Consider the following 11,711-nt stretch of genomic DNA (forward strand, 5'->3'; position numbering starts at 1 on the left):
GTAAACCTGGCCTCCACAGGGCTTTGATTAGTTATGGGCTTTGTTGAGCAATGTGCCCCTTCCACACTCATTTCCTGTGGCTTACTGCTCCTGACCTTGCTTTACTGAACTTCATCTTTCTCCTTCCCTTTGCCTCCCCTCCTTTCCCTCTTCTTCCTCTTCTCTGATATGGGGGATGGATCCCACAGCCTAGAGCATAATTTTATTGGATTTTGGTTGATAGTGTTTACATTCTAAGACCCAAGATTTTTGGAGCTAAACCATGGGAAGCTAGGTAAGTGATTGCCAGCACTCTAGCACATACCCGGCATCTTTGAACTCCACGGTTGTGTTCCTAATTCACTTCTTTTACTTTGTTTTCAAAGTAGCTATCAAATTCAGCCCAAAAGCTGCTGTTGTTTAAACTGTTCTGCAGTATTTTCACTCCCATCTGTTTATCTTTGTGAACCTATCCCTCTTGGGGCCTTTCCTGCTGCTATTTGCTCTGTCACAGTTCTGGGATTTGTTCTCCCAGAACTGTGTTAGAGCTGAGCTTGGGCAGCTTCTTGAGAACAGGTTCATGAAGTAAGTGTGCTTTCTACTCGAGTTCCTTTTATTCTCTTGGTGAATCTCCTGGTTATGCTGTGTAAGACTCCTGTGTTTTCTCATGCTGTCCCATGAATCATTTTGTCTACATAACTCCTTCTACCCTTTCTATTGAGTGTTCTCATTTTTGTTACTATGTCATTAATGTTCAAGAGTCTATTTTTATTTGCTAGGCGTTCTGTGGTTTCCTGTTTGTTCTACTAACCTATTGCTATAAGAAAACCACTTCGACTGCAGCCCCATCTGTTTTATTCGTTATTCACATGTTCCAGGGTTTAGTTAAGACCTCAACAACAATGACAGTCATTTATCCATTTGCTTGTGGCACCTGTAATGACTGGAGCTGATGGCTGGGATCCCACCCTCTAATACCTCCCTGTGGCTTCTCATAGCATGGAATCTATTTTGAAAGAAACTTCTGGTGAGCCCATTTTCCAGGGCAGCAAGGTGGAAGTTGTGTGTTACTACATGGGCTGACATTGGAGCTCAGTATCATTCCTGCCAAACTCTATTGGTCAACTTTATCGTGTGTGTGTGTGTGTGTGTGTGTGTGTGTGTAGACTGGGATGATGGTAGGCTGGCAAAGTTACCTTATGGAAGAGCATAGGAGAATACTGTTCTAGCAGCTTTCTGACAATGTAATCTACCTCATAGTTTTTCAATTTTACTCGTTTGTTTAAGGGGTGTGTATGTGTGTGTGTGTGTGTGTATGTGTGCGCGCGCCTCCTGAGTGACTCATGGTGCATGAGTCATGGTGCATGAGTCATGGTGCATGGTGGAGGACCGAGGACAACCTGCCGAAGTCAGTCTTTCCCTTCCACCATGTGGGTGCCAGGGATTGTCAAGCTTGGCAGCACACACCTTTACCTGCTGTGTCTTCTCACTAACCCCATCATCTATTCATTTTTGAAGAGATAGTGTCTCTCTGAGAATGCTGATGGTAGTTTTCTTCTTCCTAAAATCTGTTTCCTTTGAAGTGTTCACTGTTAAGAAAAATATTTTAAGCCTCATTGCCTCTTAGTCTAGATTCCCTGGTAGATAAACTGCCCTGCATTGGTAACCAAAATTCCAGGAACTGATAGGGCAAACAGGTGAGCTAGAGCGAGATCTGTTCCATGTGCTTGGGTCCCTCTGGTTTTTGCTGGGGAACCTACACACCTTTCCTGGGCCACTTCTGCAGAAAGGAAACCTTGGGTCTTGGCCAGGATTGAGACTCAAGTGTTTCCTAAACAGCTTCCAAAGCTCTTGAAAGGTGCACCAGCCTGCACCAGTCCCCAAACCTTTTGAAGATCCATAGTGTACATAGGGCTCATGCTTTCTGTTTGCTGTGGGCTGGGATCCACATGGCTTCTCCGTTATTTGTCTTTATTCTTCCAGTTTTGGGGGGTTTGTTTGTTTGTTTGTTTGGTTGGTTGGTTGGTTAGTTGGTTTTTCTAACTCCTTTCTTCATCCAATGTTATTTGTCTTCCTTACTACTCCATTGAGGACCAAGATGCTTCTTGCCTTGATGAAGGTGGTTATTTACTTTATGTTGTAACCCCGAGAGTAAGTGTATTGTCCTTGAGGCATGTCATTCTTCTCTTGTTCTCTTTCCTTTACCGACTCTCCTTATTACTGGCACAAAAACACAACACAACAACAAAAAACCAAGGGTTTGTTTTTAGAGCTCAGTCTTGTGCTGTTTAAGTCACACGTTCATAGCTTCTGTTTTCAGGGTCTTCTCTCTCTTCTCACTTTGGAATTATTTTTCTCCAATTCTTCTCAGTTCTATTTTCTACATAAATTAAGAATCTCTAGCAAGGCATAGTGGCTTGTGCCTTTAATTCCAGTAGTAGATGGGAGGCAGAAGCAGGTAGATCTCTGAGGTAAAGGCTAGCCTGGTCTATAGATTGAGTTCCAAGACAGCCAGGGCTACACAGGAAAAACCAAAACAGGGAAAATCAAAACAAACAATAACAATAAAAAGAATCTTCAGTAAGTTGTTAGCATAGCATTCATACATGTTTCTCATACATGTTTCTCTCCAACTTCTGTTTGTCATGGAAATCCCTTCTTCTGTAAAGTTGTGTTTTCCTGTCTCCTCACTTTAAGAGAATGTTCTACTAGTTGAAGTTGGGATGAGTAGTGAAATTTTTAATGAACCACTGTCTCCATTTACCATGGTGATAAATGTACAAAATCAAAGGCATTATTAGTTTGTTTAATTGTCCTCCAAGCCACTGAGAAGATATATTAACAGTCTGCATGCTTATGTGTGTGTACACCACTACTGCTGTGTTGTATTAACTTGTGTGGATTTGGGTTAATATCTAACATCCTTCTATTTCAGCCAAATGACTCTGTTTATTATTCCTTTTAGAACATTTACATTAGCATAATTTAGTGTTTCTGGGACTGTCCTAATTTCTTTTATATATATATATTTTACTGTTCTAATTTCTAATGTCTTCACTGATCATTGAACTTTTGATGACAATCATTTGTGGATTTTTTTTTATCTTGTTTTATTTTGTCTTTCTTTTTTTCGAGGCCTGGTCTCACTATATGGCTCAGACACTTGTCCCTAAAGGACTCCTATTAAAGGCACTGACCACCATACCTGGCAGTTTTTGAGTTTATATTCACTGAAGCTCAGTGAACCAGGGGGTACAGTTCATTTTAGTAGATGTCTATGGAACAGTTTTAGGTTTTTAGAAAAATTGCAGAAAAAAGTAGTTTCCATACCACACACTATTTCTCTTGTTATGAACATCCTGCATTTGTATTCATGTGTGTGTGTGTGTGTGTGTGTGTATGTGTGTGTGTATGTGTGTGTATGTGTGTGTGTATGTGTGTATATGTGTCTGTCTGTTTGTCTGCTTGCCTGTGTCTCTGGTTATGTCTGTGTCTTGTGTGTATATGGGTCCCCTATTGGAAAAAGGGTGCTGTATCTTTTTTTAATTGGAGCTCCAGGTGGTTGTAGCTACCTAACATGGGTGCTAGGAACCAAACCCCAGTCTTCTAGAAGAGCAGCAAGCACCACCCCCACGTATGGTGTATTTGTTATAACTAACACCCCACCCCGCCTTTTCCTCAACATCGAGGATTAAACCCAGCACCTCATACATACCAGCCAAGTGCTCAACTGGTGAGATGCACCCTGGTGCTCAGAAATTAGTTGCTGATCATTCCCAAGGGGTACGTAATGTCTCTTAGCCACAATCACATGGAGTAATGTCTCTGGTCATTACCAAGCCCCACTTACTTACCCTCTCCCCCTTCTTCCACATCTCTGACAAATATTGATCTTAGTACTCTCTCTCTGTAGTTTTGTCTTTTCCAGAACACCAAGCATTTGGCATGACACAGTTTGCATTCTCTTCCAACTGGCTTCTTTCTGTTTCACTGAGATAACTAACTTCCCTTTGTCAGTCCGTTATGTGCTGCTGTCGAGTGGATATTAGCCAGCAAGTGAGGCTGACTCTCTCAGGAGGAGCCTCCTGTTACCACCCTCTTGGAGCATCATCTTTGTTTCTAGCAAAAACAAAAAACAAAAACAAAACAACAACAACAACAACAACAAACCCTTTTATAGTACAGGTTAAGCATGTCCAGAAGTGCTTCTGTCCATCTCTGTAGTCTCTGTGACCTTACACTGAGCCTATTTAGGAATGGTCCCACCCAGACATCAGTTGTATAGTCTCATGGAAATGACTGCTGCGCTCAGGAACTTCCTCTCCAGGTCTTTATAATCTTGGCTGTGTGTGTTTCCACTTCACAGTCTGTGAGCTGTGAACTCAAGGCTCTTAGTTATGGTATATCTCAGTATGTGTATCTATTTACTTACTGAAGGACATCATATGTCCACATTTTGGCAATTTTGAATACAGCTTCTCAGCCATTATTGACCATTTCTTCCCTCACCCCTCTTTCTTTCTTCTGTTCTTCTGGGAGTCCCCTGCCCACCTTCCAGGACACTTTTTTTTCTTGTTGTTTCCTGGGTCTCAGAGACTGTCTGTGTGCCATATTTGTTTTCTTTGTTCCTCAGACTAAATGTTGTCACTTAGCTTGTCTTCAGCCTCACTGCCTTTTTTTTTTTTTTTGTCTTTATGATTTATTTTATTTTGTGGATGTTGTTTTGCCTATCTTTGTCTGATGGTGTTGGATCTCCTGGAACTGGAGTTACAGCCATGGGAGTTCTGGGAATCGAACCCAGTTCCTCTGGAAAAATAGCCACTATGCCCAACCACTGAGCTACCTCTCCAGCCCCCGACTCTTTCTTTTTGATGTCAGCTCAACCCTGCTTTTGAATCCCTCTGGTCAGTTCAGGCATTGTAATGTGTCAAGTCCGTTTAGTGATTGTAAGTAACCTGGCCATTTCAGACTTCGGTTAATCATTTATTAAGAACTAAATTTTTTTTTTTACTACCATTCTCAATTTCTTGATTTGGTAGCTATCTCATCATATTTTTGTTTAATTCTTAAGTTGTTTGAATGGATATATCGTAGTTATTTGGTCTGTTTTGTTTGAATGGATGTATAGTAGTTATTTGGTCTGTTTTGTCTGAATGGATGCGTAGTCTGTTAAGACCAGTGCCTGGCCGCCTTTGAAGATAGAATTGACCACTTTCCCCCTATATATGGGGCTGATTTTTTGGTCTCTGTGTATGCCTTGTAAGTGTCTGTTGTATCTGTGCGTCTTGTGATAACAGTGTTGATTCTGGAACTCACATCTTCTACCCTTCTTGTGACTACTATTTGTTAAGTGCCCTTTGTTTGTTTTTCTTGTTGTTGTTTTTTAAGAAGCTGTATTGTTGTGAGAAGCCACTTAAGTCTCTAATCAGCTCTGTAATCCCAGCACCCTAGAGACTGAGGCTGGAGGATTACAGATTCACAGAAGGCCTTGGCTGCACAGTTAGACTTTGTTTCAGGAAGAGAAAAAGAAAGGAGGAAGTCTCTGTCTAGTTAGCTTCCTGATCTGCGAATGGCTGGTCAGAGGAGCTCTTTTCTTCTTCCCTAAACTAAAATGGGGCAAGAATTACTTAGAGGAATATTGTTTATTATTGATATTTGTAAGTTAATATTGATATTTTCAAGTTAATACTTTATTTTGAATTGTATCTATTGGATATGGTTATGCGTGAGCATGGACCCTGAAGTTACAGGTGGTTTTGAGCCACCTGTCACGGTTGTCTGGGAACTGAACTCATGTTGGCTGGAAGAGCAGCAAGCCCTCTCTCAAGGCATCCTCCACCCCCACCCCATTGTTGATATGTTAGTAATAGAAACTTCAAGTATCGGCAATTGTAAGAAAATGATGTGAACAGCTTACTTACCTGTGAGGTTGTTGCTAATATGTCGGTGAGCATTGGGAAGCCTTCATAGCAAGGACGAAATGGGTGGGATTTCCCGGTTAGATTAGACTGTTAATCTATCCCCTGACACTCATTTCCGGAATGTTGCTGGAGTTTATTTTAGAAAGCTTAACACATGCAGCTTACTTAGCATACATTAGGCCCTTGCTTTGGTTCTCAAAGGAGGAGGGAGAGAGAAAATAAGAAAAAAAAAGTCTAACCTAAATCCCACATAGTATTAGAAAAAGAAGTAAGACTAGAGGCCTTGGTGAGCCACGTGTTTGATGGAGGGGCAGCGGATAAACACACTGGAATAGCTGCTTCCTGGTCGTGTGCGTATGACAAGCACACACACCATTAGCGCCCCTTCCCTCCCCTCCCTCTCTGTTTGACAGACTGTTGGAAAGCCTGCTGGGACATGTCATCATCGCTGGATGCCTGGTGCTCAAGAGAAACTTGGCAGCACAAGAGCCCCTCTGAGCAAGTACAGGATGTCACTGGGGATCAGAGCCTCGACAGATTCAGACTTCCTGTGGTTCTAAATGGTAAAATGAAGTCCGAATGTTTTTCTTTTTTCTTTTTAAAAAATTATTTATTTACTTATTTTATTCTATTTTTTTTAATTTATTCACTTTTCATGCTGCTTACAGGTCCCCCTCCAAGTCACCCCCTTCCACAATCCTTCTCCCTCTCCTTTCTCCCTTTCTCCTCTGAGAGGATGGAGGTCTCCCCCCATGGGTACCGGCCTACCCTGGCACATCAAGTCTCTGCTAGGCACATCCTTTCTCACTGAGGCCAGACAAGGCAGCCCAGCTAGAAGTATATATCTCACAGACAGGCGACAGCTTTTGGGCTAGCCCCCAGCTCCAGTTGTTAGGGGTCCACATGAAGACCAAGCTGCACATCTACTACATATGTGTTTTTAGGAGTGAGTAGGAGTGGATAGTTCCAGCCCATGTATGTTCTTTGGTTGGTAATTCAATGTTTGAGGGCCCCAAGGATCCAGATTAGTTGACTCTGTTGGTCTTTGTGTGGAGTCCCTAACCGCTTTGGGACCTGCAATCCTTCCTCCAATTCTTCCATAAGAGTCCTCAAGCTCCATCTACTGTTTGGCTCTGGGTCTCTGCATCCCCACCTGAGTTCACTGCTGGGTGGAGCCTCTTAGAAGACAGCCATGCTAGATTCCTGCTGTATATGTTCTTTTGGGTCTAAGGTACTTTACTCAGGATGATATTCTCAAGTTCTATCCATTTACCTTCTTAATGTTATGCTATACTTACAGTGACCAGTGATTTATTTATTTCTCACTTTATCTTACTAGTAGTAACAGGTTACTTCCTAATGAAATATTTTCAAGAGGCATTGTTTATTTTGGTGTCAGAAATTTACTCCAAGCCAGCCATGGTAGTCCATGACCAAAAGAAAAAGAAAAAAAGCTGGTGTAGTTGTATAGTTTGCCATCTCAGTGCTGAGAGGCAGATAAAGTCAGGGCCAGGGACTCACTGGCTAGCCAGCCTGCTGTACTTGGTCATCTGTAGGCCAATGAGAGACTCTGTTGCAAAAAGACATGTCAAAATGCAACTGAGAAACAATACATATATACAAGCATATGTATACTCATTCTTCCACATGTGTGCCTGAATACACATACTATCTGATGCTATTTATTTAGTATATATAGTATACTATATAATATATATTATCTAATATATAATATACTAATTGTATATAGTATGCTATAATATACTTATACATACTAATATACAGTATAATATACTATGTAATAATATAAATATACTTATATTTATTTTATTTTATATTTTATATAAATAATTAAAATTTATAAACATAATATACTATGTGGTATATATAAATATTTATTATTTATTTCACATATAAGCATTTTATATATTAAAAGTTGTTTGGGCTCTTGGTATTTGAATTTAGATCTACCATAAGTTGGTTGGTTGGTTTTTACTCAGGTAGCCTCAAACTTATAATGTATCCAGGGATGACTTTGTTCTTCTGATCCTTCTGCCTCTACCTCCAGAATGTTGGGGTTATGGATGAGCTCTGCATCTGATTTTATGTGGTGCTGGCCATTGAATCCCATGTTTTCTGCCTGCCAAGCAGGCATTCTACCAACTAAGCTACACCCCAAGCCCAAGTATTGTTTTTTGTAAGGGCTTACAATCTGTCAGAGTTTATGTGGGAGATGCAAATCTGTATTGTCCATTGAACATATTATCACCATGGAACTACATTTAGGGGTCAACTCAACACAATCACCAATCTGGCTTCAGTTCAGCTAGGCCTTTTCAGTCCTTTTTGAATACTCAGCAGAATTGTCTTGCTTCCAGGGTTTTCATATTCACAATTGTTTTTAAGCTTTTCTCTAAGTGTGTCACCACTCTAAATCAGCAAAAGGCAAGATGGATCTGACCCTTGCACCTGTCTCCTGCCTGGTGATGTCCTTGGGAGGAACTTATGATATTAAGATAGAGGTGCTTATTCTCAAACCAGCAGAGTACTGGCATGTGCACAGTTGAGATGTTACAGCCACAACGTCCACTTGTGCTCCTGAACTCCCATATATCTCCAGGTCAGGTTTTCCAGCTTTGGAGACAGTCTCTCTTTTTGTAGTTCTGGTTGTCCTGGAACTCACTACATAGACCAGACTTGCCTCTGGCTCCTAACTGCTGGGATTAAAGGTTGGTGCCACCACATCGAACCTCAGATATCTATTGTAGGATATTTTAGGATATCCTTATACTAGGTTTGATGCTTATTTTTACCCCAGTTTCCGGCTTTAATATGAGAACAATAGGTCTATTATGAAGCCATCTCTATTCTCTAATTAAGTCAACCTCTTTTTTTTGTTTGTTTGTTTTAAACAAAATCTGGCTTCATAGCAAAGGGGATAGTTTTGAACCCGAGAAGACACTGTAATGATGGCATTTACTAAATATGTACTTTGTTATCTTTTTTTGTTTTGTTTTGTTTTTAGCTCTGTCCTGTGAAGTGATATCTTGTCTCTCTGATAAACTGGCGTTTTATCTGACCACAACACATCGTTGGCATCCAAGGCCTAGACGACTGTCCCACCACACCAGGAAGCCTCTGACTGTTCTTTGAAATGCTGAGAAACTTGTTTCGGAGGAGACTTTTTTCTTATCCTACAAAATACTACTTTATGTTTCTTGTTCTCTCTCTAATTACCTTCTCTGTTTTAAGAATTCATCAGAAGCCTGAGTTTGTTAGTGTCAGACACTTGGATCTTGCTGGAGATGATCCCCATAGCAATGTTAACTGCACCAAAGTTTTACAGGGTGACCCAGAAGAAATCCAGAAGGTGAAGCTTGAGATACTAACAGTGCAATTCAAGAAGCGCCCGAGGTGGACACCGAATGACTATATAAACATGACCCGTGACTGTGCCTCTTTCATCAGGACACGCAAATATATTATGGAGCCCCTTACTAAAGAAGAAGTAGGCTTTCCAATTGCATATTCCATAGTGGTTCATCATAAGATTGAAATGCTTGACAGGCTCCTGAGGGCCATCTATATGCCTCAGAATTTCTACTGCATTCACGTGGACAAAAAAGCAGAGGAATCCTTTTTAGCCGCGGTGCTGGGCATCACATCCTGCTTTGATAATGTCTTTGTGGCCAGCCAGTTGGAGAGTGTTGTTTACGCATCCTGGAGTCGGGTTAAGGCTGACCTCAACTGCATGAAGGACCTGTATAGAATGAGTGCAAATTGGAAGTACTTGATCAATCTTTGTGGTATGGATTTCCCTATTAAAACCAACCTGGAAATTGTCAGGAAGCTCAAGTCCTTCACAGGGGAAAACAGCCTGGAAACTGAGAAGATGCCTCCAAACAAGGAAGAGAGATGGAAAAAACAATACGCCATTGTTGATGGGAAGCTGACAAACACTGGAGTAGTCAAAGCACAGCCTCCACTCAAAACCCCTCTCTTTTCAGGCAGTGCCTACTTCGTGGTCAGTAGGGAATATGTAGGCTATGTGCTGGAAAATGAAAATATTCAAAAGTTCATGGAATGGGCACAGGACACATACAGCCCAGATGAGTTCCTCTGGGCCACCATCCAGAGGATCCCCAATGTCCCTGGTTCTCTCCCCTCAAGCCATAAGTATGACTTGTCTGACATGAATGCTGTCGCTAGGTTTGTCAAGTGGCAATACTTCGAAGGCGACGTTTTCAATGGCGCGCCTTACCCACCATGCAGTGGAGTCCATGTGCGCTCTGTGTGCGTTTTCGGAGCTGGTGACTTGAGCTGGATGCTGCACATGCATCACTTTTTTGCCAATAAGTTTGACATGGATGTCGACCCCTTTGCCATCCAGTGTTTGGATGAGCATCTGAGGCATAAAGCCCTGGAGACCTTAGAACATTAAGCACTGTTTGGCTGTCCTGGGGAAGATGAGGATGTACAAACTGTACCCTCATCTGTTTCCCTTCTCTCCTATGGGGTCCTCCTTGGGGCAATGACTTTAAAGTCTTCCTGTTGGGGAAGCTGCATGAATCCTACAGAATATAGTGACAAGAGAGATTGATACATTAAGTGTTTTAGAGTAAATGTGAGGACCAACTTAGGATGGATCGAGTTAAGGGAAGATTTTATGGACAGAGGGGGTCCTGGTGATTGTGAAAGAGGCCAATGAAAAACATCAGCCTCAAGAACTAATCAAAGAACCCAGGTACTTAATCTAAATGACATTTGACTTGTGCCAAAAGTCTCTTGAAATTTTTAAACACAATAATTTTCTTGACATGAATAAATTTCTAGCAAAAACCAATCACAAAGATATGATCTTATCTTCTATGGGGGTGTTTTGGAATAGATGTTTGGTTTTACTCTAACTTATCCTTATAAATAATTTCCTTCCTGCTGTGATTTTGGGTAGTGAGTCTCCACACATTATCTCAGGGAGCTTAAAAAACATGTTTGGCATGAATAGCTCTGTCTTAAGTTTTGCTTATAACTATGCATACATGTTTTCAAAAGCAAGGTGGAGAAAGGACTGTTTCTAGTTCACTGATTTCTATGAATATTCTTCAGTTACTAAGAAGGAACCAGCTGGGTGTGTAGCCTGAGCCTGTGACGAAGGGCGATTGTTTAAGCTCGTGTGATAACGGCCAGGCTGGGCAAGATAACAAGAACTTATCTCTTTTAAAAGGAGAAGACAACTCAGTTTTACAGATACATATTTTTTCTTTATCTTGTCTTCCCAGACTGTTCACATGTCAAGCTGCACACACATTGCTGTTTTAGGACCCTATATCTGTGTTTTGGGTCTTTGATGTGACCCAGTCACCTGTAACTAGTACAGAAAACTAGGAAGGGCCAAGTAGGCATCCAAGGGAAGCAGAGAATCTACTACAAGTTTAAAGCCAGCATTGGCTCTGTCCCAAGAAATTAAGGCTTCTGCCTACTGGATCCGATTGTGTCTCAGGTGGCGGCATTCTGGCCTTGAGGATTCATGTTATCTGCCCACTGGGTTTTCTTAATCTGCTAGTTGCTAGTTTCTTCCTCTCTTGTGGTCTTGGTGAGGGGGAAAGAAGTAGACAAGTATGCTTTTGTCCACATGAAGTATTTGAAAAGAGCTGTGTTTTCACTAAAAGACAAACAATATGCCGGGCGGTGGTGGTGCACGCCTTTAATCCCAGCACTTGGGAGGCAGAGGCAGGCGGATTTCTGAGTTTGAGGCCATCCTGGTCTACAGAGTGAGTTCCAGGACAGCCAGGGCTACACAGAGAAACCCTG

General features: G+C 41.5%; 1 protein-coding gene across 3 annotated transcripts in view; it reads left to right on the top strand.

Moving 5' to 3' along the window:
• Positions 1-10,743, top strand: part of Gcnt1 (glucosaminyl (N-acetyl) transferase 1) — a 33,290-nt gene extending 22,547 nt beyond the window's left edge. For all 3 annotated transcript variants that reach the window (XM_028770158.1, XM_028770159.1, XM_028770160.1), the window contains exons 2-3: positions 6,314-6,463; positions 8,926-10,743. In XM_028770158.1, the coding sequence (XP_028625991.1) occupies positions 9,055-10,341 (1,287 nt within the window). In that variant the 5' untranslated portion in view covers positions 6,314-6,463; positions 8,926-9,054 and the 3' untranslated portion in view covers positions 10,342-10,743. The remainder of the gene's footprint in view (positions 1-6,313; positions 6,464-8,925) is intronic.
• The last annotated feature ends 968 nt before the right edge of the window (positions 10,744-11,711 follow it).

The sequence above is a fragment of the Grammomys surdaster genome, unplaced genomic scaffold, assembly GCF_004785775.1.
Source record: "Grammomys surdaster isolate TR1022 unplaced genomic scaffold, NIH_TR_1.0 198, whole genome shotgun sequence".
NCBI lineage: Eukaryota > Metazoa > Chordata > Mammalia > Rodentia > Muridae > Grammomys > Grammomys surdaster.